This window comes from Hordeum vulgare, chromosome 7H (assembly GCF_904849725.1).
Source record: "Hordeum vulgare subsp. vulgare chromosome 7H, MorexV3_pseudomolecules_assembly, whole genome shotgun sequence".
Taxonomy (NCBI): domain Eukaryota; kingdom Viridiplantae; phylum Streptophyta; class Magnoliopsida; order Poales; family Poaceae; genus Hordeum; species Hordeum vulgare.
Genome location: NC_058524.1, coordinates 142,830,243 through 142,857,116, shown reverse-complemented (window position 1 = coordinate 142,857,116; position 26,874 = coordinate 142,830,243). Strand labels below are relative to the sequence as shown.

At 45.2% G+C, this 26,874-nt stretch overlaps 2 protein-coding genes across 3 annotated transcripts; one reads left to right on the top strand and one right to left on the bottom strand.

Moving 5' to 3' along the window:
• The first annotated feature begins 3,105 nt into the window (after positions 1 to 3,105).
• LOC123407229 lies at positions 3,106 to 5,408 on the top strand. Its single transcript, XM_045100316.1, has 2 exons — positions 3,106 to 3,368; positions 4,001 to 5,408. Exons 1-2 carry the CDS (start codon positions 3,229 to 3,231, stop codon positions 4,203 to 4,205), a joined length of 345 nt encoding a protein of 114 aa, XP_044956251.1. The 5' UTR covers positions 3,106 to 3,228; the 3' UTR covers positions 4,206 to 5,408.
• A 408-nt stretch (positions 5,409 to 5,816) lies between these two features.
• On the bottom strand, positions 5,817 to 10,478 carry LOC123407228 (E3 ubiquitin-protein ligase makorin). 2 transcript variants are annotated; one of them, XR_006612565.1, is made up of 8 exons: positions 10,264 to 10,478; positions 8,851 to 8,938; positions 7,895 to 8,751; positions 7,521 to 7,590; positions 6,915 to 7,003; positions 6,773 to 6,833; positions 6,315 to 6,449; positions 5,817 to 6,216 (listed from the first exon to the last, which is right to left on the bottom strand). XR_006612565.1 is itself a non-coding variant. In XM_045100315.1 (7 exons), exons 1-6 carry the CDS (start codon positions 10,275 to 10,277, stop codon positions 6,800 to 6,802), a joined length of 1,152 nt encoding a protein of 383 aa, XP_044956250.1. In that variant the 5' UTR covers positions 10,278 to 10,478; the 3' UTR covers positions 5,817 to 6,216; positions 6,773 to 6,799. The 2 variants fall into 2 exon arrangements, 1 of the variants encoding a protein (XP_044956250.1); XM_045100315.1 differs by lacking the exon at positions 6,315 to 6,449.
• Positions 10,479 to 26,874: the final 16,396 nt, after the last annotated feature.

Here is a 26,874-nt window from a genome sequence, read left to right as displayed (position 1 = left end):
AATCACTCGAAAAGATGGACATATGCAGAAGGTTGTCATTCCTTTTATTAGCACTTCAAATGCTGATCCAAGATCTTTTTAGTATCAATGCATCTTCTTTGCTGAAGGCAATTTGTTGGCTTCAGTTACAACCCTGTAATCCACAGAATTGTTTGTAAATAAATATTGAGCAGACATGGAGCAATTAAGGTTCTAAGGTGTAGCTTAGACCTTTTGTAGGACTTCTTGCTAGTTGTGGCTGAATCGTTTTTGCTTGGAGTTCCAATGTCAGAAGATGGTGATTCTTGTTACTTGGCAGAAGATGGTGCTATGTGTTCCTTTAATTATTAAAAGAAAATCACGGTGATAATGAAGTGAATAATTTTAGCCAAGGGTATAACTAAGTAAGAAATGGTAGTACTGTTGCATCAAGTATAGGAGAAATCTGCACTCCACTGTTCATTTTCATCAGTGTTGTCTGAGTCGTTGTTGTTACTGCTTGTGTTTACCTATCAAATAAATATAGTGATAGATTAGTGTAAATTGACACGTGAACGTATTTAGTTATAGTTTTGATTGATTACATTTCTTCCATCCGCAAGAGTGTCAAAAATTGAGTTGGCTATAGCCTCACAATCATGAACAGTGCAATTAGCCAATTATACATTAGGTAAATAGATTTAAAATTTATATATCGCTAAAGCAAAAGTGCACGATGACTTAGTTGATGTGCTGCTTGACCGAGAGCAACTTATTGCTCGAATTTGTCCTGCATTTTGGCACAAGGAACCTCACCAGTGAACAAAACAAATTCCATAGATGGAAGAAGAATTAGGGAAGAGGAGATGCATGAACGAGGAAGAAATAAAACCAAAAAAGCTAGTCCTGGTTAGACGTGAGACTGTAATGCATAAACACATGTTGATACAATTAAATCTATATCGCTTAAAAATAAGTAAAAGAAAAGAATGCCGAGTATGGGATTTTCTCCATGTGCATCTTATATTTCCTATATTAAACCAATGTCGAAATTATTACACGTCTCATTATTTTAATGTAGAGTGAGTGCACTTCTTGTATGCTTCTTTAAAAAAGTTATAAACTGGTAATATTATCTTTGCTAAGTAAACTCCATGAATCACATAAGCCTTGCTAAGTAAATTTTTAGAAGCAAACATGAGGACAATTTTGGGAACGGAAAAAAATAAGTACCTTTAGCAAAAATCATGTTTGAGCATTTGTGTTGATTCTTGCACACCAGGATTCACAAATTCTGGGACATTTTGCAAATAAATCGTCCATACCCAAGATATATCAAATAATTTCACATGAAAATGAAAAAAAATAATAAGAAGAAAAACATGGCACATATCATCCATTAATAAAGCTTAACATGATAGAAGGCGAAAAAACTATGTCAGATTGACAATAAAGATAGATAACTTCATGGGTACCCACTATTGTTGGGGCTATCAAATTAAAACTCCATATCTATCAAAAAACTAACAAAGCTTGAGAGCCTCTTAAATATGAAGAAAGGACATGTGAGGAGAGGCCATGTATACTGATTAAGAGAACTCACTTTTTAGAAGCGGACTCCTTCATTGGACAACCAGGAGGTGGGGCTTGGTCATGGGATTTGGGACCAAGAACAGTAGGGCTGCAGGGGCTCCTGTAGGATCAAAACAAACGGAGGACTTTCTTGCATGTATTAATGTTTGGTTATTCAGTAACTCTGAAGTAATTCAATCAAATTCTAAAAGCGACCTGATGTATATCGTTGCTATATATAGTCAGCAATGCATTGACATGACCCATTTGCTCGCTACAAATCCAAACTTTGCATTCACATATTTTTTTCTTTCTTTCTTCCCTACAGATTCACCAACAAAAGATCTTTGGCATAGAAATAATCGTCTTCTTTACTCGATATTTTATAATACAGCACACATGAACAATGAACTTCAAAAATCCTAGAATAGCAGTAGGATAAAAAAAATGGGGAAACACGAACCTGCAGTGGATGTGCCGGACATGACCACGCGAGGTGGAGCCTGCGCCTCAGTCCTGCTGATAGTGGCGTGTTCAAGCGGCTGCATCCCACAACCTTCGAGCCACTGCAAACACGCTCGATTTTGCCGGGCCTCCTCCTCCAGATCTCGGATGGCAGCTGAACACCGCGAAGAGATGAACCTCCTGGAGAGAGAGAGAGAGATGACGGAAGGAAGGACGGGAGGAGGACCGGGACAACGCCCGATGGAAGTCGTTGGTGGGCATCGGCTTCCTAGCCGAGCCATCTTTCACGCCGGCTCCAACCCTAGGTATGTCGTCGCCTGGTCGTGAGAGAGACGAGAGGTCGGAAGAAGGAGTCGATCTGATTCTGTCGATCAAGACGAACGACGGGCTCTCGCCTCCCGCAATTGGGGTAGAGGTTAATGAGCCGACAAAGGCCTGATGAACCACAAATCGTGGATTTTTCTTCGGGAGTAGCAGCCCCTTAGGACAGAGCATCTAACGGCCAGAAATGACCCTAATGTGAGATCTAACGGTCAGAAATCATGAGGGCGTAAGATTGCTCGGTTTAGGCTCAGTTTTACTGTCCTAAATGGTCCACATGTCGTAGACTCAATTTTTTGCCAAATCTTGCCACACTTGTGGTGTTCATTTTGTTAGCCACACTTTTTATGGCAGCCACACTTTGTCTAAGGTTAGTTGTGGCAAAGTTAGTCATGAACCAAACATGCCCGTAGATCCGATCTCCCTCTCGTAGATGATCACCATCATGATAGGTCTTCGTGTGCGTAGGAAAATTTTTCTTTCCCATGCAACGTTCCCCAACAGTAAATATAGCAAGCTTTGTAAAAAAAATTGGTGAAGGACCACTTATACAAAGGTTGTTAAGAAAAAAATTAGCCAAATTTTATAAAATACTCCCTCCGTCTCAAAATTATTGTTTTAGATTTGTCTAGATGTGAATGTATCTCTAGTCACATTTTAGTATTTAGATACACTCATTTCTAAACAAACATAAGACAAGAATTTTGAGACGGAGGAAGTAGTAAGTAAGTGCAAATATACAAAAGCTGTTGAAGATGCTCTAAAAGCTTTAAAAATTGCTGATGGCATGGTGGCCCAAAGCATAACGTGATTGGCCCAAAGCAGAGGACATCGATCCCCCGTCTGCTCTTCAACCTGGACCAACTCGGTCGCCGTCGCTGTCGCCGTTGGGCGTCGGAAAACGGAAGTGAGATGGCGCGAGGAGTGGACGCCGAGCAGCAGCAGCACCCCATGGCCGACCAGTTGAAGGAGTATCAGGCGCGATCCAGGCACGCCTGGGCAGCCGCATCCTTCTTCTCCTCCACCTCCACCTCCACCACCGGCTCCTCGTGGTAAGCAACCGCCAACCCTAATCCATTTCCGTTTCTTCTCACAAGCTTGAGTATTATGCTTCGATATTCCCAAGTTGAGGATGAATTAAGTGACCATACAAGGAAAATCGGCCATTATTATGTTAGCTAGGTAAGGTTAACGAAGGGAGTAACATCCATAGTTCATCATCTTGTTGTAGCTAGTGTTGGGTTTACCTGCCCAATTGCCTCTGCTCTCAGAATCACAGGCTAAATATAAGATGTTAGTTTCACTTCCATTGATTTCTAATTTTCTATATAAATGAACCAGGCAAGATTATCATTTTAGACTGAAATCTCAAGAGGGCCACCTCATGTGAACATGCCCTGATTTGCTGATGTTTAGTGCGAAATCGCTATGTCAACGACGGGCATAACCAACTTGTTCTATATTTACAAGTTTCTTAACAATGAAAGCAAAATAGGCGACGGGCGTAACCAACTTGTTCTGTATTTACAAGTTTCTGTTGACATAAAGACGACATGAATATTCAGGATTGTTAGAAGTTCTCTTCTTAGGAAGAGATTATTTTCATGCCTCTCCTTATTTGCACTACAGTTAAATTATTGCTCGCATCCTTACGAACACAACTATTTTATGTTGGTTGCTGCAGGGTTGAGGTGTTCCTTGTGGTACGGGAACTTGCTTTGTATGCTCTACTACTGTTCGCTTGTATTGCCTTTTATTTCAAGTTTGTAGGGATAGCTTTATCCTTGACATGTATTTCTGCACTTCTATATTTGTGCATGAGATTAACCAAGGAAGAGAGGAAGCACAAGAAAAGTAAGCAAAGAATGCTTCTTCCATTGTCCATGTAAAACATGTCTGTAAATTTCTCTGTAATTACATGTAAAATGCTCTCAGTTTAATACTAAGTTTATTTACACTCTTGGCATTCTTTTTATACTATTTTCTCATCAGTTAGTTGTATCAATTAGCCCGCAATGACTTGTTTTGATGTTCAGTGTTTAGGATACGTGGTCATGTATTCCAATATTGAGATATTAACCGATTTATCTTTACTTGAACTCATCTTGGGTCGGCTACTTGTTGAGGTTGGATACTAATTTGATCTGAATCAACTATTTAGCCAGTTAGCTACTATGTACTTGCTGAAATCCAATGCTGATTGGATCACTTATATTTAGTCGGATTTTCAGTAGTGTTCTAATTTGTTGTTCACTGGCCTGGCCGAATATAGGCATAGATTTGAATGGTGTATTTCTGAGTTAATTGTGTTTCATAGACTTGTTTGGCATCCCTACCGATGCCGAGTTAACTGACATATATCCTCTTTTGTTTTCAAATGTTTCAACCAATAATAGGTGCACATGCATTATACTGAGCTCTATGGTGAAGGTTACGAATCATTTCTGTATGCTCTTTGTATTTTACTCTATTTTGTGTATATGAATTGTTACTTATTAGTTAATCTAACAGTTTGTCAAATATAAGAAACTGTAGGCCAGCATTCAGTAATATCTGTTTTGTGGTTTCATTAAGATGCGGGCTGTCAAGCGATGAGGGTCGGCTGCCCTTCTCATGCTGACCTGCCCATTTGCCAGGGAAGTTTGGCTCTCATTTCATCTAACTGATCCGAGAGCTGACGGTGCTAGCACAACGTCGATGACGATCAAAGGCTGGTGGAGAAGGAGCTGAGCCCTGCGCAAGCAACCAGATTTTCGCACACAAATGACTACGGCTGGATACGTGCCCCGGAGCCTATGGAAGAAAGGAATAGGCACACTTTCGAGAAGAAGGGGTAAGTGGCGGAGGTAGGCAAAACGTTCAGGGGAGGCTAAGGTAAATCATGAAAATCAACATAGCTCCGCCATTGGAAGGGGTGCTCTCCGGAAACCGTGGCTGCTATGGCTGGAGACGAGATTAGATCGTTCACTGAGGCTACCACTTAGTTTTTCTAGTGTGTTGTTGTTCTTGTGGGTGTTCGAAATTCTGTGTGATACCTTGGAACCTCGGTTCATTTTCCCTCTTCTAACATGAAAAGGTAAAACTACTGTCAATACCCCGCAAAAATAAGACGGGGTTCAGTTACACCTGTGGTTTCTGCGAGATGGTTTCACACTTTCAGTTGCACCAACGTGGTTCTGGAAAGGACTACAGAGCACAGGGTGTTAGTGAATTGCCAGAGCAGTAAAACAGGAACGAGTAGCAGAAAACCGGGCAGATAGTTTATTTGAAGCACTACTTGAGCTCCATCATTATGGCGCACGGCATACACAAATACCTCACTGTTGCGCCTTGTTTCGGATGTGATTGGTAGGCTTTACACAACCTTCAGGAAGGACGTCGTATGCTCAGAATGGACAGTTTTTGTTCCATGACTAAAAATAGGAGCAGAAGAAAATGCAGGATTCATTGGTCTTATATCACAAGCGAAAGAAGGCAATAAAATTTCATGGGCGAGCATCTGACCAATCAAACTTCATAACATCATCAAGTATGAAGCGTATTCTTTGAATTCTTTTCCATTTTTCCTCCAGCGTACACGTTATACAACCAAACGGTCTCAGTTCACCAGTTGTTGGTGCGGTAGCCTTCCTCGTCAGGGAAATGGCGGTTTGGAAATGAGTATTACGGCCGAGTATTACACACCGGTCGTTCGCACAATGGCCAGGTAACGTTCTACCGAATCACTGGTGACCACCCAGGAAGCAACACAAAGTGCATACGGAAAGGCGTTTCAGCAGTTCTAATTATGTTTTTTTTTCACTTTTCAAGCATACTCGCGGCATAACTTCTTTCCCATTGTTCCACTGGTCAATAGCACTACAAGGTCATCCAGGTGTCCAGCAGCGAACTTTGAATTTTCTGCATTAACGAGCAGTGCTGGAGTTAGTCACAAATGGTTATGTAAAGAGTTTATGCATCAAGGAGGAATGATGGCTTTTTCAGCACAAAAGGATTGCCTTTGTATGTTTGGCGACAAAGCAACCACCAATAAATTGGAGAAAAGCAGCAGTTTTCGAAGATGCCTCGATTTTAAACTGATGTCTTCAGAATACTGCAAATATTTGGTAGACATCGAAATCCCAGAATGATGCCTGGATGCAAATTTTTCAGTTCACTTTATCAACTGATAAAACGAGTAGTTTGGTAGGAATAAAGTAACAAAAAATAAGAGCCGAATGGATGCAGTGCTGTTAGTGAATGTTGGGGGTCGTGATTGCAGGATAAGTTGGATAAAATCAATTCGACCAGCAGAAATACAAACATAACTACGAGCACTGAAATTGATCAGTGGAACAGCAGCATGACCATCTCCCACAACAGCAACTAAATAACATCAATGATAGGAAATGTGCATGACTTGCAAGTGAATTGACCAAACTAGTATAATCGAGTTTGTTGCCCCAAAGGATCTTACATTCGATATATATGCAGCCGCTGGTCCCTAGAGATGCAACCGACCGAGGAAGTCTGACAACCTAGAATGTGACAGCAATACAGGAGAAAAATGAGGAGAAGTAAAATATGCAGATTGCATAAAACAGATAGAAAACACACACCTAATGTTCTTAGCAATAAGTGTACTTCCATCATCACAATCAAGATGTCGCAGTACGACTTCTTCCAAACGGCCATCTCTGTAAGCATGCTGCAAAACATGAAGGATAAAAGATTGAGTCAAAAACAGAAGACAAATAAGGAGAGACCGGTTAGTTAACATTGCAAACTACAAGTCATATCCACAGTTTCTATACTAAATGAAGCCATCTAGGAGAATAATCAGCAAGAAATAAAATAGCATGTCCCCTACAACCAAAAATAATAATGGTCACATGCAAACTTGAACATAACATAAGCTCCAACCTCGGTCTACATATTCCAATCTTTATCCACCAAATAACTAACAAGGACTACTAAGCGGTTGTATCTGATATTAATAATAGAGAGGACACAGAAGACTCTTGGAATAAAAAAAGAGTAAATTGGGCTCTTTCCAGTAGACCAACAGACTGAGGAGAAGGCTATTATTAGCTGCCAGTGTTCCGAATAAACGAGTTATGCCAACAGTGAAGGGATGGAGCTGGCCTGGTAGTGAACTCAAACTATATGGATAGGGCAGGCAGATGTGTATTCACATGTTTATAGAATGTAAGAAGTGTGTCTACCTTGTAGAAACAGCTTGTCCCGAAGGGGCAAGTGCCCGTTCCGAAATCGAAGTACTTGCAATCTATTGACCTGAAATGGTACTTGTAGGTCAGACAGTAGAATGATAATCAAGTACTAAGGAACATAGTATGTTCATCTTAAATCACTTCTCATGAAACATATCAACTTGAATATTCAAAAATAAAGGAAATGTGAGCACGAGCATATGAGCCAAGATAACTAGAAATGCCATTTGTAGTACATTGATAAGGCTGATTCTTCCCAGTAAGGATAAATCCACTGACTAAATATAACAACTGAAATATTTGTAGCATTCTAGTTTTACTTATATAAGCTGGGGCACAGACCACAAAATGGGACAAGCCTATCTTACTTGAGCTTTGCTTTGTAGTTTTCAGTGATCTCCAACTTTTCCTCTTTCGAGAAGTACCAAAGAACACTTGGAATGACATAGTACGAAAGTTTGCGGCATATTGGGCAAGCTCTCAGTGCTGAGTTCACATCCATACCAGATGTAGGAGAGTTGCCACGCCAATTTCTTATGCATGAAATACAGAAGGGATGATCACACTCAGATAATAGTCCAAATTTCCTTTCAGCAGCAGTAGGCTTTGAGAGCACACGGTCCAAGCAGACACTGCATTCTATTTCTTGACTGCGCTTCAAAGCCTCAAGCCGCTTGTGGTTCTTTTCACATAGCTTGATATGCTCCTGCCTCTCATCAGGACGATAAGGATGCAAGCACATTTTCCCACAGAACGCACACAAATCCCCATGCATGTGAGGGCACTCTTCACCATACGGGCAGTTACCAGCAGCAGCAAAAGAACAAATTGGCATATCAGCAAGTTTCATGGAAGTTTGGTTTTGCGCAGTTTGAATGGATGACCAGTCAATCCCATCCTCTGATACACTGTCAGGTTGGACCTCATTCCTCCATGCAGGCTTACTTTCAGAAAGTGACAGCTTATCCATAGATATCTGTTGCCTTTGGTTGCTTGAGTTTGTTTGGTGTCCCGGGTGAAGAGGACGTCCAGAACTTAGAAGTTGTAGAGATGTAGATGCAACATGTGTTGCAGTACTTGACGATGGTGGCGGGCGAACTGGGTTACGTGTTGCGGCACTTGATGATGGTAGTGGAGGCACTGGGTTGTTACGAGAAACTTTGACATGGTCATATCTGCAACGGCTACCATAAGAGCATGAGCCTCTCTGGTAAAACGTGCAAACCTGCACAAACAAGCATCATAGTGAGGAACACTACCAAGATATGCATTGTGAAGTCTGGCAACGAAACTAGATCTGCATCGAAAGCTTTTAATACATTACATTATTTGATTGGTCACTCCAGTCATGGGAGAACTCACAATACTCTCCTTTCAAGCAAGCACCATGCATGAAGAACTTGCAAAGAACCCTGAAGGAGATCAATCAGAACAGAAGACATGTAAGCTAACTATCAAACTGTTATTTCCACCTCAGGCAGGAAATAATCTGACAGTAGAAATAATGGGATTTAGGGAGCTATCTACTGTCCAATATTGATTCTCGAAGCAAAATGTCAACTGCAGCAGTTAATGCTTAAATAGATAACTTCGTTAAGAATTTGAAGTTATGTGTCACGAGAGAGGCTACAATTAAGTTAATTCTTTGTTTACCCTTTTTTTCACACTTCATATAGTTTTTACCTTTTCTATTAACAGCGGTAAGTTTTTGCTACACAGGACAAGAGAACAGGGTTCCAGGAGAATACAACTTACAAGTAAAATGCATAACAAGAATGTAGTTTGTGAAGAAATTTGCAACTCAGGAACAGAGGCCCTAGCTACGCGAACACATACTTATCGCTCTACCGAAGTTCCCTGTGTACTCCAAATTTGTACGCTCGTTGCTTTCAGCATACTTACAAAAAGGATGTCACTATTATTAATCAAAAATATCACCGCCATTGGTTTTGTTTGTAGTTCTGCCTATATTGAAGAATTTCCCGCACCAACATCAGTATTCACCCACCATTAAGTATGCACAACATACAGCAAGGTTAATTAAACTTTCAGTCTCAAACCCAGAAACAATGTTCTGTTAAATCCTCGGAACTCATCCCCAAGAATAACATTGTGATTGTAGAACCAAGAAGTAGCATATGCGCCACGATCAAATTGAAATCAAGTTCTCTGAAGTAAATCTGCACAGATAACGGTATATATAATATAACCATCCAAAAATCATTTTTACCAGCACAGGAAGTAAGTGGAGTCTAGATAGGCTTTCCCACCGCACCTAGAGACAACGAAAAGAAGATACACAAGCACCAGCCCAACAAACGTTGAATAAATCACAAGATTCATAACCCAAAGTGGCACGACAAAGAACGCCACAGATGGTGGATGTGAACATGGTAACGCGACGACAGGGATGGAGGCGCGATGGAAGCTCCGGAGAGTTAAAATCTTGCATCCTGACAACATCAGCTTACTTACTCCCCTGCCTCTACCGCGACGGAACATCTGGACTACCCATCCGTCCAGCTCAACTCCCGATTCGAAGCACGAAGCGCATGTTGTCAGCTCCCCCCCCCAAAACCTAGGACCCAGGCAAGCTCGACGCAGCTTAATCCATCCAGAGCTCGACGCGCCCCCCTACGGGAAACCACCACCTCGCGCGAATCCCTACCGAATCCGCGCTTAGAACCGCGCGAGAGACAGGGCGCGCGCACAATCCAATCGGGGGGAACCGCGTTACCTCTTGGTGGACATGGCCGGGCCGAGCGGATGAGCCCCGAATCCGGGCACGCCTTCGCCGCGGCGGCCGTCGTCGCGTCGCCTAGGGCTTGCTTGGGGTGGGTCGCGCCTCGGCCTCCTCTTCCCTCTCTGTCTGTCTGTCTGCCTGTCTGGCGCGCGCCGTCCCGTCCCGTCTCGTCGTCTCGCCTTTTTTTGGGGAGGAGGGAGCTCTGCCTTTCTGCGGGGGTATCGTACCGGGGAATGATTCCTAAAAACGGGAGGGGTGGGAAATGACAGATCAGGCCCGCGGCGGGGGGCGTGGAGGCGCCCGCGGGGCCTGGACACGGGCGTCATTTGGCCGACCGCGCCCCGGAGACCGCTCGGCGAAGCGGCCGGCTACACACGCTGAAGCGAAGACAGTGCCGTGGCCAGGCGTGAGTGCTAGTGTGAGTGGAGTGGGCAGGTGTTGTTTCAGATTATGTTTTGCATTTGTTTTTTGAGAATCCGTAGATCCACATTCTTTTTTGAACGGAGATAAAAGATCTGGCTTGTATATATTTTGACTACGATTCGAATGATATTGTATTTCCGTTATGTTATAATAGAAAGGGGAGAAGCCCGGTTCAAAAAAAAACATTTTGACTACGAGGAAGAAGAAGATGATGAATTTCATATCTAAATGGGTGTGATGCAGCTTTGTCCCCCCATCCCTTTCGTCCTCGTGATGGCAAGAGAGAAAAGAACGAGGCCTGCAACTGCCATATCTAGCCTTTTGCATGGCTTATTGGAAGAACTCAACCGGATTGGCCTTCGACATCCGTCATACTCAGGAGGCGACCTCCAGATGACACTCGAGAGGGTCGGAGTGAAGCTCGGCCGCACCATAGCGAGTGATGTGTCGTGGACAGACTTCAATCCTAGACCTCCTAAGTAAGGATGGCGTCGGTAGGAAAACCTTGGTCGTTACTAAGTTCTCGGTCAGCCTTCTCAAGTTGTAAGGACTTCTCATAAATTTTAGAAAAGCAAAAGGGTATTATAGACAAACTATGGTGTGAATTGATCCCATAGACTACGGTGTAACTTCGCCACTGCTCCTAATCCAAAGTCGTTAGAGAAGAGAACGAGAGGAGTGTAATAGTCCCTCACAACTCTCAAAGCAAACGTGTTGGAGAGAGAAAGTGAAGGGGAAAATTAGTTATGGAGATTTAAGACTGATGAGACTACCATGAGCATATGACATTAATGTACTCTTTATTAAAGATTTAAGATCTTCTTTCGGCGGTCTTACTCACGTGGTTTCTACTTTGCCATTAATGGAGATGTCTCGATCAAGGATTTCTTGGGGGGCACAACATTGACTGAATTGTTTCATCTTCCCCTGTCCATACAAGCCCATGATGAGGTACATAACCTACAATGCACTGTTCAAATTGGGCCCGAGGACTTCATGCATTATGTTTGGCACTATGTTTGGGAACCGAGGGAACTTAAATCCAGTGACTACTACACATTCTACTTCAAAGATGTCCCAACTCACCAAGCGTACAAACGGTACTACAATGTTGGTAAGATCTTGGTTGTTTGCTTTGCGGTATGCACATTGAAGAAACAACTGAGAGCATGATCTTTGAATGCCAATTTAGCCAATCATGTTGGGATGGCCTGAATATTCACTGGAACTACTCAACTTCTAGGTTTCAAATGGTAAACCCAGCTAAGAATGGTTGGGGCGGGACCATGTCCATGGAAATTTCCCTAGTAGCCTCCTGGAGTTTGTGGAAAGAAAGGAGTAATAATCATTTCAGGGGGATACCATCGACCATCACATCCAGGTTGTCAAGATTTAAAGAGATTTTTCTTCTTCTTACACATAGAGACAAGGAGACCCCCCAAGCCTTCCGTTTCTACCTTTGTAGCCCCTCTTCCATAATCTTTTTAGTTGTGCCTATCGCTTTGATATTCCTTTCCCTACCCAAACTACTAAGGGTCCTTTGTGAATATGTATATCTGTACATTACTCCCTTCGTTCCTAAATATAGGGTGTATAGTTTTTGGCACGGAAATTAAAGAACGCACGTGGAGGGAAAATTTCACAAGTTTTGGGGTGAGATTACACCTGACTAATTGATATGACAAAATAGAGGAGCTTGCCTGATATAAGGAAATGTAATAAAATCCTTAAAACAAATATTCGAACGAATGGTGCAACGCAATACACCTTATATTTCAAAAAAAATTCTCAAAAATCTATACACCTTATATCAAGGAACGGAGGGAGTACTATTTATGGGATGAAAATGCAATATGAGCCTCCCTACTCTTTTAGGGTGAAAAAACATTCCATCTTGGGAGGTAAAACTCGTGGTTTGATCTCTAGTGGACATGTGGTATAATTACCTTCGTACCCATCAAAACTATACTAGGTTCTCAATGCTTTTAACTTCGAAATCGTGCTTTGATCTCCCCCTTGGTTCTTCATATGAGTCATAGTCTTATATATTTTCCCTCCCCTTTTACTTGAGGTCTTGTGGAGGAAGATCATCTTGAGCTTTGTGTTCCCTTAAATGAAGTAGGATCATACTTCTCTTTTGGGGAACAAACTTCATCTTGGGGTATTAAGGTTCTTCCCACTCTACTCCATTGGCATTGTACTTGCGTTTGAAACCAACACATTGGCTCCTTTGATGTATTTTTTGCTTGCATACAATTTCCTCAAATTGCTTACTCCCGACAAGACTCTTCTAGACACATTTTTCTATAATTCCTTTCAACAAGTTATTTTCCTTCTCAAGTGTAACTTGGCTAAGAGAATCATTAGTGAAATCAATAGAATCATTAGAAGTAATAACCTTTTATTTCATTATTATTGTTGCTAGTAGGGGTGGAACCTTTCTCGCTCTTGCTATGCGATTGCTTAGATTTAACTTTTGGCTTGAAGATGGACAAGAGAAGTTGTTTGGCGATGTAAGAGGAACTCTTCTTTCGAAGGTTATCATTGATAGCTTTCAAGAACTCATGCTCTTGCTATAAATTGAGCTTAGTGTAGCTTCTCATGAGAATTCAAAAGCTCTCTATGACCTTCTTGGTGAGTTTCATGAGCCAACTTAATAGTGCTTAGGTCTTGATTTAGACACCCATTTTCCTTCATTGCATTAACAATAAACTCATCTTGATTTTCATGGTTACTAGCAAGTTCATCATAGTTAACATCACTATTTTCATCATTGAGCAAGTCATCTTCAACTAACAAGTCATCCCCATCACTATTAATGTCAATGAACTCGGGATGTGTTATCTTAGGACCATTAGACATGAAACATTTTCCAATTCCTTCACTTGGTGAATCAAATAGATCATAAAACTTGGAGGACACAAGAGCTAGTCCGTAAACACCTTCATCTTGACTATAGTAGGATTTGGAGTGATAACTTCTCTCGTACTGATTTTTGGAGTTCGGCCCGGATACCCATTCACCAACATGAGCTTAGGGTCTTCTTCTTGAGTATATCTTGGTGGACCTATACTTCCTTTCTAAATCCTTGCTTCTTCGAGAAGATCGTCGTTCATATTTATCTTCTCTACTCTTCCCTCTATTCGAGGTGACTCACCTTTTCTACTCCTTCGTGATGACTCATCTTTTCTCTTGGAAGTAGTCGTGCACTCATTTGAAAAGTGTTTGTGTACTACACAGTTCTAGCAATTACAGTCACAACTTAAAGATCTATCCTCATCGTATCTTGACTTGGAGCTTATCTCTTTACCTCCATTTTTGTAGAACTTGTTGAAGGTCCTAACCATGAGGTTTTTCTCATCACTGATCACTTCTCTGAGCTTGTTGTTTGAAGTGGTTGGAGCATCACTTGTAGTTCTCTAAGCACCACTAGATTTGGAACCCATGTTGTCCTTGAGTGACATTTCACGAGTGACAATCCTTCCAATGACTTTCGTTGGTTTGAGATCTTTATAGTTTAGCATCATTTAGATCAAGGTGCACACTATGTCATACTCGCTATCCAAAGCTCTTAAGGTCTCCTTGATGTTGAATTTGTGTGTCATTTTTTCGCTTCCTAAGCCGACAATCTCATTTGTGATGAGAGCTAGTCTAGAGTACATTTTGGCAATGCATCCACGATCCTTCATCGTGAACTCATCAAGTTTACCACATTCGACTTTTATTCCTTAATGGAATCGGTGTCTTCATCCATTTCAACCAAAGTATCTCAAATCTCCTTGGCATTCTCAAGGCGAATGGTTTTGTTGAATTCCTAGGGGCACAAGGCATTGAAGAGTATGTCACATGCTCGAGCCTTATATTGCAACATCTTCAATTCATCAGTAGTTGCCTCACGATCTGATACCCTTCCATCTTCAAAGAATTCACCTTGCAAGCCAACATAAACAACAATACAAACAATGGTGTTATGTCCAAGAATATGCATTTTCATCTTATTCTTTCAAGTACCAAAATTAGTAACATCAAAGTAAGGACCTTTATGGTGATAACTACCCTCACTAGAAGCCATACTTCTCCTCGGTGTTTAAACCAAAGCAATGGAGACCAAAACTCTGATACCACTTGCAGGATCAAAAGTAGGTCTAGGGGGTGATTAGACTACTTGCCAAATTAAAGACTAATCTTTTCCCAATTTTAGTTCTTGGCAAATTTTATCAATCTAAGCAAGTCTAGAAACTACACATGCAAGTCTAATCACAGGCAGTGAAAAGTAAAGACATTGCAAAAGATAGTAGTAAAGGAATGAGTTTGGAGATATGCAAACACTATGGTGACATGGAAGATTTCAACTCGTGCTTTTGATAGGTGGTGCTATCGTACATCCACGTTGATGGAGGCTTCAATCTCAAGGATCAATGATCGCAAGGATAACGACGGAGGGTCCACACACAAAGGTTCCACAAACAAACAACCTTCACTATTCCACCATGGCTCACGTCCATGAAGGACTAGCCTCACGCGGGGTAGATATTCACTAAGTAGGTGATATACTTGCCCTTACAAACTTCTCAGCTTCTCCACATGATTTGGAGACTCCTAAGCACACCTACGAGACACCGGTTACTTCTTTTGGTGATCTAGAAATGGAGCATAAAAGATTCTCACCTTTTTTCTTGAGAGGCGACCATGAGTTATCGGACCGAGGGGAGGACGGCGCCCTTTAAGCTAGGGTCTCAAACAAGATTTTTTTTCAAAGGATTAATTTTAGTTTTTGGCCGGATCTTAAATAAAATGTCGTAAGAAGAACACTTATAATAAAAAATAGGCATGTGCATGAGGTATTAATGCTTACAACCATATATTTATGATGGGACAAAATATGATCTTAATTGGTGCGCCAGAAGTCACCCATCGAGATGTGCTTGTTATGTATCTAAGTGGGTGATGTGTCTAAATTACTTCTTGACCGGGCACGTGTCTTGCATCAAGAGTAAGTTGTGCAACCAAAGGCCCTATCCATCGTGTATGGTTGCCTTGATAATTAAGTTTGCAATAATCTCACAAAAGTATTGCATTTTAATGAATACACCTCTTGAATCCCCGGGAATATGATTCGTGTTACCGTATGCTACTCTCTATAGAGTGGTTGGGGTTCCCTAAAGATGAAGGGTGAAGTATTATAGTACAAGATAGTATTTACCTTGGTTAAGAACCAAGGTTTATCAAACCAGAAGGAGGCGACACACAAACAACGTGAACAGTACGTGCACACACACATAACAAATGGTTCCACCCAATGAAGGCAAGAGAGTTGTCAATCCCCTTGTTCTCGTCAATTGCAAGGATAAAATATGATAGTGCTGGATATGCAAATAAAATAAAAGCAAATAAAAACAATGAACAATTTTAGGTTTTTAGTAATAATGGAAGATGGACTCACACGTCATAGATTCACTAGAGGCATATCTCTCATAAGCATAACATCAATGGGTAACAAATTACTGTTGGACAAATAACATAATAGCGCATAGTTATGATTATGATTCTTCATAGCATGATTCATATATAGGCATTACATCCATGCCAAGTAGAGCATTAAACTTACTTATGCCTACTACTATTACTCCACCCCAAGACCTCTATCCAGCATGCCTCTCAAAGTATGAAGTTCATGACAAACAGAGTAACGATTTAAGCAATATGACATATTGTAGACAAACACTAGTGCAGAAAAGCCTAACTATGGCATGGAAAAAGTGGCCTTGCTGGCGCGGACACCTGTGGGATCGAGAAGTTGCGTCTAGAAGGGGTGAATAGACACTTAATAAGATATATGAGAAGTTTTTAATTTGCTTGAGTTTTAGGCATATTTTTGCACAAGTTAAGTTGCATCCAATAGTTCCTACACATGCATATCTAGAGATCAAGCAACGGAATGTAAATATCATGCATTTGCAAGAAACATAAAGGATGGTAGAGTTGGAAGATCAAACGCAATGAAGACACATAGATTTTTTGTGAGGTTTTGATAGGTGGTGCTATCGTACGTCCATGTTGATGGTGACTTCAACCCATGGAGGGTAACGGTTGCGTGAGTCCAAGGAGGACTCCAATCACGAAGTGTCCACGAAGAAGAAATCTTGCCTATTCCACCATGGCTTACATACACGAAGGACTAGCCTCACTTGGGGTAGATCTTCATAAAGTAGGCGATCTACTTATCCTTACAAACTTCTTAGTTCAACTCCACACGATCTGGCGGCTCCCAAGCGACACCTAACCAATCTATGAGACACCACTCTCCAAAAGGTAATAGATGGTGTATTGTCACGCCCAAGATGCGACCCTATCCTCAATTTGGCACGAGGGCCTCGTTAGGGATAGAAGCGCATCTCGTCGTGTCGCAAGAGTGGATATCGTTACAAGTACATGTACTGAAAAGAAGAGATATAAAGAATTGGCTTACACTCGCCACAAGCTACATCAGAGTCACATCAGTACATTACATAAACATTAAGAGTAAGAGCAGGGTCCGACTACGGACGAAAACAAACGAGAAAAATAAGAACGACGTCCATCCTTGCTATCCCAGGCTGCCGGCCTGGAACCCATCCTAGATCGATGAAGAAGAAGAAGAAGAAGAAGCAACTCCGAATGAACAATCAACGCGCTCGCATCGAATAACCCTTACATGTACCTGCAACTGGTGTTGTAGTAATCTGTGAGCCACATGGGACTCAACAATCTCATTTCCAAAGGTATCAAGACTAGCAAAGCTTAATAGGTGAGGTATGGTTAAGTGGTGAGGTTGCAGCAGCGGCTAAGCATATATTTGGTGGCTAACTTACGAGTACAAGAAATAAGAGGGGGAAGATCTACGCATAACGAACGTGAACTACTGATGATCAAATAAATGATCCTGAACACCTACCTACGTCAGACATAACCCCACCGTGTCCTCGATCGGAGAAAGAACTCACGAAAGAGACAGTCACGGTTACGCACACAGTTGGCAAGTTTTATTTAAGTTAACTTCAAGTTATCTAGAACCAGTGTTAAACAAAGTTTCCACGTTGCCACATAACCGCGGGCACGGCTTTCCGAAAGATTTAACCCTGCAGGGGTGCTCCAACTAGTCCATCACAAATTACCACAAGCCGCATAGAAATCCTCAATCACGAAGCTCGCGATCTCGTCGGATTCCCTAGTGGAAAACCTCAACTCTAAGATTACCCAAAGCATCACCGAAATCCCGATGCACAAGATATCTCGTCAAAGGTAAAATTAATCCAGCAAGGCCGCCCGGCGTGTCGACGATCCCGATAGGAGCCGCGTATCTCGTTCTCAGGACACGACGGATAAGCTACGCGTACGAGTGCCAAACCTCGGGTTTCCTCGCGGTGGCCCCGCACAGTGCTCTGTTTTGGACCAGCACCATCAGCACTGGCCCTCCCTGTATTATGTAGAATTACTCCTCGGGTAGCGCTAACTCCCTATGCATTTCAATTTAACAGAATTATTATGTTGGGCAAATAGTACCAATGTTGGGCCTTGCCAGACCAGCTTTAATCTAAAACAAATTATCAAGGGGGTCCCCATAACAACCCGGATCGTGTTAGGAGCGCTCAATTATGGAACACAACACCGGTAGCCGAAACTAAGGGGCAAAGGTGGAACAAAACACCAGGCTAGAAAGGCCGAGCCTTCCACCTTTTACCAAGTATATAGGTGCATTAAAATAAATAACATTTAATAGGGTGATATAACAAGGAACCCATGTTTTCACATGGAAGCAACTGCACCTACAACTAGCAATGCTAACACAAGGTTAAGCAAGTGGTAACATAGCCAATCAGTGGTTTGCTAGGTTGAACAAGTTGAAGGTTTCATGGCATTGTTGAGAGGCTGATAAAATAACATGTGGTAGGCAACGAGACATAATCGGTAGAAACGGTGATACTAGCATGGCAATGATAGTAATGTTATCTGGGGAAATGGTCATCTTGCCTGAGATCCCGCTTGGAAGAAGAGTGACTCCATGAAGCAGACAAACCGACGTAGTCGAACGGTCCTCACATCCGACATGCATGCGGAACTCTATCGAAATGGAGGAAACTGCCGTACGTTTCCGGGTGCATTTATTAGCATTTAGAGCATACGTTACCTATAACGTACGCATTCCATCGCCACTACTCCGCCCCTGAATCAGAACCGTTGTGGAGGGCAGCGCACTCTATATAAGCCGCCCTCCCCCACTGGTAAGGGGGTTAGCAAATCATTGTATTACATATTACACTCGGCAACTAGTTCCGAGAGCACTGAGACGTAGGGCTGTTACCTCCACCGCAGAGGGGCCTGAACTCATACAAACTCGCCGTAGCTAGGACTCTGCCCATCTCATTCGTACCCTACACATCTACTATCAGGCTTATACCCACGACAGTTGGCGCCCACCGTGGGGCAGGCGTCTAAGCGACTTCCGGCGAGTTTGCGACTACTTCCTTTCGTCATGTCGTCTGGTGGAGATTCGAGCATGGGTCACCAGATCTTCTTTGGCGTTCTCTCCTTCACCGTCGACGATTCGGCGTGGCTTCGGGAGGCGCCTCTCGACATCGAGGCGCTTCCCTGTCGTGGGGCCACGCACTTCCGTGCCAGCGCTCGCGGCGTTCTTCTTCTCCAACAATCGGCTCCGTTGTCGGCTTGCACCTCCGTCATGCACCGGAACAAGCGGTACCGTAGTCCACGTCTCCAATGTTGGGTGCAGCATGCCCGAGCGCGTCAGATTGCGTCCTCTCAAGTGGCAGTTCTGGAGTCTGTTGTGGTTGCCCCGCGTTCCCAGTGCTCGGGCTCGGTTCCGACTGAGCTCCCTTCCGAGTACGCGGGTCGCAGGCCTGCAGCAGAAGTACACATGGCCAACACCCATGAAGATCCCCGTCAAGCCGGCCGGAGCGAGCGCGAAATCGGTGAAGCATCCGGTGCACGCCGTCCACCTCGCCGTTCTGCCAGTCGGCACACTCGACGGAGCAACGTGGAGTTGTTCCGCACACCTCTCCTCAACTTGGCTGCTGCTGCCAAGATTGCCGATTCCCTCCAGCCGACTGATTCAGAGGCAGGAAGGGGAATCGAGCAGATCCGGGCTTTGTTGCACACGACGCAGCAGTAGAATTCGGCAGTCTCCCAGTCGCACAATCGGATCTACAATAGTTCCGTCCATGCAAACACGCATCGGTCGGTTCACAGCCCTGGTTCCCATCAGCACCACAGGGGAGGCAGCCGTTCCATGATCCGTGAAGATCACCGCCGCTCACGCACCCCTCCGCGGGGTGGGCCCTATGGGTCCCGGCATCATGATGATCGGCATTCAGTCGGCGACACTTACGACCCAAGACCCGACGCAAGAGGGCGAATCGCCCAGCGAAGAGTCGACAGGGGTCGAGCCCACCGCGATGATCACGATATAGACCGTCCAAGTGGAAGCAGGACCATCGTGTCCGGCCCCGAGTGTTTTAGTCGAGCCATCCGCTCGGCTGACATCCCGCCCAACTTCCGATTGGCAGCGGGAATCGGTAAATTTACACGGGAATCCAAGCCTGAAACATGGCTAGACGACTACCGAGTGGCAGTCCAGATCGGAGGAGGGGACGACCATGTCGCTATGAAGCACCTCCCTGTGATGCTCGATGGCTCGCCGCGAGCTTGGCTGAACCAGTTGGCCCCCTCAAGCATTTACAGTTGGGCAGATCTGGCCCGAGTGTTCATCAGGACCTTCGAAGGGACGTGCAAACGCCCTGCAGGCCTTGTGGAGCTTCAGCACTGTATCCAGAAGCCGAATGAGCCCTTGCGCGACTTCATCCAGCGATGGACAACTCTCTACCACACGGTGGAGAACGTCACCGAGCATCAAGCGGTCTGCGCATTCAAGGCAGGCGTACGGTACAAAGATCTGTACTTAAAGTTCGGTCGAACAGGCGACATCTCCATGAGCAAGATGATGGAGATAGCGGCTCGCTATGCAAATGGCGAAGAAGAGGACCGCATCCGGAGCGACAAACACAAGACAGTCGGCGATGTCGACGGAGGTAACACTCGGAAGCAGAAACAGAAAGTTCCGCCCACACCGCAAGCAGAAGCTGCAGCTGTGACCAGCGCCAAGTTCAAGGGCAAAGTGAAAGCGCAGTTTACCCCCAAGAAGAAGCCGTTCAACAATCCCATCCTGGACCAGCCTTGTCCGGTTCACACGAAGATGGACGAAGAAGGCAACCCCATATACGCGAAGCACACCACTCGACAGTGTCGTCTCCTGATCCACGGGTTCAACGAAGGGCAACCGAGTGAGAAGAATCCGGAACAAGATGAGGAGGATAAGGAGGATCCGTTCCCCCAAGTCCATGCAACCCTCATGATTTTTGCTGACGTCGAAAGCAAGAGTCGACTGAAGCTGGTGAACAGAGAGGTCAACATGGCCGTTCCGACTGCCCCCAAGTTCCTTAAATGGTCTCAGACTGCGATCACCTTTGACCAGTCGGATCATCCAGCGCATGTCCTCACCCCAGGAAGACAGGCTCTGGTCGTCGACCCGGTAGTGGAAGGAGTCCGACTGCGCAAAGTCCTCATGGACGGCGGTAGCGGACTGAACATCATGTATGCTGACACTCTCAAGGGAATGGGTATTCCGATGTCCAGACTCAGCGAGAGAAGTATGCAGTTCCACGGAGTCGTCCCTAGACGGAAGGCCAAGTCACTCGGCCAGATCCGTTGGACGTCATCTTCGGCTCCGACAAAAACTTTCGCAAGGAGAAGCTCACATTTGAGGTGGTGGATTTCCAGAGCGCTTACCATGCAATTCTGGGCCGCCCGGCATACGTGAGCTTCATGGCACGTCCATGCTATGTGTACTTGAAGTTGAAGATGCCAGGCCCAAAAGGTGTGATCACCATCACGGGCAACCGCCAGCGAGCCGAAGAGTGTCTGCAGCAGGGATCAAGAATCGCCGACCAACAGATGGCGGTACTCGACCTTGACGAGTACAAAAAGACAGTCGACCCTGCCGACCTGATGCGCTCAAAGAAACCAGCTTTTGAGTCCGCGTTCCAATCGGCGGGGGAGACGAAGAAAGTCAGCATCCACCCGACGGACGACTCTGCCGCCCCGACGAACATCTCCACCACCCTCGATCCTAAATAGAAAGCCGAGCTCACCCAATTCCTCCGTGAGAACTGGGACATCTTCGCATGGAAACCCTCCGACATGCCAGGTGTACCCAGGGAGTTGGCTGAGCACCGGCTGCATGTGGATCCCGTCGCTCAGCCCGTCCGAGAGCGCCTGCGTCGGTCCGCCGCGCACAAGAGGAAGGCAATCGGAGAAGAGGTGGCCAAGCTGTTGGCTGCCAACTTCATTCGCGAGGTTCACCACTCCGAGTGGCTCGCCAATGTCGTCATGGTGCCCAAGAAGGACAAGTCGCTCCGAATGTGCATTGACTTCAAGCATCTCAATAAGGTCTGCCCGAAAGACCATTTTCCGCTCCCCCGCATAGATCAAATTGTCGATTCGACTACGGGATGCGAGCGTTTGTCATTTCTTGATGCCTATTCGGGCTATCATCAGATCCGTCTGTATGGTCCCGACGAGTTAAAAACAGCCTTCATCACCCCGTTCGGGTGCTTCTGCTACATCACTATGCCTTTCGGTCTGAAGAATGCAGGAGCTACCTTTATGCGCATGATCCAAAAATGTCTCCTCGACCAGATCGGTCGCAATGTGGAGGCATATATGGATGATATCGTAGTCAAGTCACGCAAAGGTTCCGACCTGCTGACTGACTTGGCAGAAACATTCGCCAACCTTCGTAGGTACGATATCAAGCTCAACCCAGCCAAATGTTTGTTCGGTGTTCCCAGCGGAAAGTTACTCGGTTTCTTCGTTTCCGAACGAGGGATCGACGTCAACCCCGAAAAGATCGGGACCATCGTCTGAATGGAGAGGCCGGTTAGAATACACGATGTTCAACGGCTCACAGGTTGCCTAGCGGCTTTGAGCAGGTTCATCAGTCGACTCGGCGAAAAAGCACTTCCTCTATACCGACTCATGAAGAAGTCAGATACCTTCGAGTGGACAGACGAAGCCCAAGTCGCACTCGACGACCTCAAAGTCCTACTTTCCACCCAGCCAGTTCTTACTGCTCCGCTCAGTAAAGAGCCCCTTCTTCTATATATCGCGGCTACAAATCAAGTCCTCAGTACTGTTCTTACAGTCGAGCGAGAAGAAGAAGGCAAATCATACAAAGTTCAGCGGCCAGTGTACTACATCTCTGAAGTCCTGACCCCTTCCAAGCAGAGGTATCCCCATTATCAAAAACTTATCTATGGGATCTATATGACTGTGAAGAAGGTGGCCCATTATTTCCAAGACCACTCGGTATCTGTCGTTTCTGATGCTCCGTTGTCGGAAATTCTCCACAATCGAGACGCGTCAGGCCAAGTGGCACAGTGGGCAATGGAGATGATGTACTGTGACATCAAGTTCGAGGCCAAGAAAGCTATTAAGTCTCAAGCCCTGGCTGACTTTATAGCAGAATGGGTAGAACAACAGCAACCGACCCACATCTACTCGGCTCATTGGACAATGTTCTTCGATGGGTCTAAGATGTTGAATGGCTCCGGCGCTGGTGTTGTGATCATATCACCAAAGGGCGACAAGCTCAAGTACGTGCTTCAGATACACTTTGATTCCTCCAACAACGAGGCAGAGTATGAAGCTCTCCTCTACGGATTGTGCATGGCCATCTAACTCGGCGTCCGTCGCTTGATGGTCTACGGCGATTCGGATTTGGTGGTCAATCAAGTGATGAAAGAGTGGGACGTAAGGAACCCCACCATGACAACATACTGCAATGCAGTGAGGAAGCTGGAGAAGAAGTTTGAAGGTTTAGAGCTCCATCATGTTCCGAGACTGAAGAACCAAGCAGCTGACGAGTTGGCGAAACTCGGATCCACACGGAGACCAATCCCGAGTGATGTCTGCCTCGAGCACCTTCATCTTCCCTCAGTCAAAGAAGATCCCTTCACAGAAGAACCGGTACAACCCAAGAGCGCAACAGATCCGACTGAAGTCGATGTACCTGCTGTGGTTGATCTGGTCATGGAGATTCTGGCTGTCGTTCCCGATTGGACTGTGCCGATCATTGCATATATCCTGAGGCAAGAACTTCCAGAAGACGAGGTCCAAGCCAGGCAAATAGTTCGCAGGTCGAAGGCATTCACTGTCATTGATGGTCAATTGTACAAGGAGAGTGTTTCAGGCGTTCTTCAACGTTGCATTTCCCCAGAGGAAGGGCAGTTGATCCTAGAGGATATGCACTCGGGAACCTGCGGTCATCACGCTTCTTCGAGAGCAATCGTCGCCAAGGCATTCAGAGCCGGTTTCTTTTGGCTGCAGGCAAACGAGATGGCTAAAGATATGGTCGACCGATGTGAAGGCTGTCAGTTCTACTCCAACAAGTCCCACAAGCCAACATCTGCATTAAAGATGATCCCACTTGTGTGGCCATTTGCAGTTTGGGGATGAGATACAGTTGGACCATTCAAGACAGGCCAAGGAGGCTACACACATCTGTTGGTGGCAGTCGACAAGTTTACAAAATGGATAGAAGCCAAGCCCATCAAGAAACTCGATGCCTCAACAGTTGTCAAGTTTGTCAGGGACATCATTTCCAGATTCGGGGTACCTCACAGCATAATCACGGACAACGGGACAAACTTCGACTCGGACAGATTCAAAGGCTTCTGTGCGAGTCAGGGTATCCGAGTGGATTTTGCTTCCGTAGCACATCCTCAATCCAACGGACAAGCTGAGCGGGCGAATGGGCTTATTCTTCAAGGTTTGAAGCCCCGACTCCTGCGAGAGGTAGGACACGCTGCTGGTGCATGGGTCACCGAGTTACCTTCAGTGCTTTGGGGCCTCTGCACCACTCCGAACAGATCAACGGGGCGATCACCGTTCTTCCTCGTTTATGGAGCAGAAGCGGTCCTTTCGAGTGACCTGCTTCACAAGGCCCCACGAGTCGAACTCTTCTTCGAAGCTGAAGCAGAACAAGCGAGGCAAGATGGAGTCGATCTTCTAGAGGAGGAGCGCGAGATGGCACTTACTCGCTCAACAATTTACCAGCAAGATCCACGACGCTTTCATGCGCGTCACATCAGGAGTCGCACATTCCAAGCAGGCGATTTAGTGCTCCGAGTGGATCAGCAAAGACCCCACAAGTTGGCTCCGACCTGGGAAGGGCCTTTCATCATCTCCAAGGTGCTGAACAACGGAGCATACAGACTCTACAACATTCAGAGGGAGACAAACGAGCCGCGCGCATGGAACGGAGATCTCCTCAAGCGCTTTTATACGTGATCGTCAACTGAAGCAGTGTAACGAACAAGTTTTGACGAAATAATATATACAGCAGATTCAGTTTTTTGCAGATTCAGAGTTCTCCCATGGTCGCAGACTCTGGTCACACACACAAAAAAAAACTTAGCCGCGATCCTGAATCGCCTAAGTACTAACTTCCTCCGAGTGTGCACTACACGTCGCACTCGGGGTCTTAGCTGTGATCAAGAATCACCTAAGTACTAACTTCCTCCGAGTGTGCACTACACGTCGCACTCGGGGACTTAGCTGCGATCCTGAATCGCCTAAGTACTAACCCCCTCCGAGTGCGCACTACACGTCGCACTCGGGGACTTAGCTGTGATCAAGAATCACCTAAGTAATAACTTCCTCCGAGTGTGCACTACACGTCGCACTCGGGGACTTAGCTGTGATCAAGAATCACCTAAGTATTAACTTCCTCCGAGTGTGCACTACACGTCGCACTCGGGGACTTAGCTGTGATCAAGAATCACCTAAGTACTAACTTCCTCCGAGTGTGCACTACACGTCGCACTCGGGGACTTAGCTGCGATCCTGAATCGCCTAAGTACTAACCTCCTCCGAGTGTGCACTACACGTCGCACTCGGGGACTTAGCTGTGATCAAGAATCACCTAAGTAATAACTTTCTCTGAGTGTGCACTACACGTCGCACTCGGGGACTTAGTTGTGATCAAGAATCACCTAAGTATTAACTTCCTCCGAGTGTGCACTACACGTCGCACTCGGGGACTTAGCTGTGATCAAGAATCACCTAAATACTAACTTCCTCCGAGTGTGCACTACACGTCGCACTCGGGGACTTAGCTGCGATCCTGAATCGCCTAAGTACTAACCTCCTCCGAGTGTGCACTACACGTCGCACTCGGGGACTTAGCTGTGATCAAGAATCACCTAAGTAATAACTTTCTCCGAGTGTGCACTACACGTCGCACTCGGGGACTTAGCTGTGATCAAGAATCACCTAAGTAATAACTTCTTCCGAGTGTGCACTACACGTCACACTCGGGGACTTAGCTATGATCAAGAATCGCCTAAGTAATAACTTCCTCCGAGTGTGCACTACACGTCGCACTCGGAGACTTAGCTGTGATCAAGAATCACCTAAGTATTAATCTTCTCCGAGTCTGCACTAAACGTCGCACTCGAAACAGCATTCAAACAAAATACTAAATGTTTTCATTCCAATTCCAAAAGTCTAGAAAGGATAGCTAACTCGGTGCGGATCAAGCTTACCCACACCGATTTAAAAGTATCACAGCCAACAGAAGTGCCAAGAGTACCTTACAGATAAACACTCGGCATACCGAGGATAAAGTTTTATTACGTGTCAGCTGGGCCGGCGCCAGGACTGGAGGGCTCCACGCAAGTGTCCAAGTCGATTCCGTCGGCGATGCGGGTAGCAGTCTCAAGGAACGTCTCCATGAAGTCTTCGAATCGAAGCTTCTTCGTGTTGGCGACTTTCAGTGTCTTCAGCTTATCTTCCCGCACCTCCTTGCAATGGACCCGGACCAAGGATAGCGCAACATCAGCACCGCAACGCGCTGCCGATTTCTTCCACGATTGCACTCGGCTCGGAATCTTCTCCAGTCGCGCCATCAAGGTCTCCATCTCCTGCCGCGACTCGTCTTCCGGCCAAAGTTCCTTGTCAATTCGGCCAACGACTTCTCTAAGTCGACCGATGAAAGGACTCACTTTGCCTACGCGGATATGCGCCCGGAGCAGATCCCGGTTGGCCTCCTCGCCGAGTGGCACGTTGTCC

Coding starts and splice junctions, on each gene's coding strand:
- LOC123407228 (XM_045100315.1), bottom strand. Junction 7,004..7,520: donor GGACAAGCTGTTTCTACAAG/GTAGACACACTT, acceptor CATGTTTTGCAG/CATGCTTACAGAGATGGCCG. Junction 6,834..6,914: donor CTTATTGCTAAGAACATTAG/GTGTGTGTTTTC, acceptor GTCACATTCTAG/GTTGTCAGACTTCCTCGGTC.
- LOC123407229 (XM_045100316.1), top strand. CDS start 3,229: ATGGCGCGAGGAGTGGACGCCGAGCAGCAGCAGCACCCCATGGCCGAC. Junction 3,369..4,000: donor TCCACCACCGGCTCCTCGTG/GTAAGCAACCGC, acceptor TGGTTGCTGCAG/GGTTGAGGTGTTCCTTGTGG.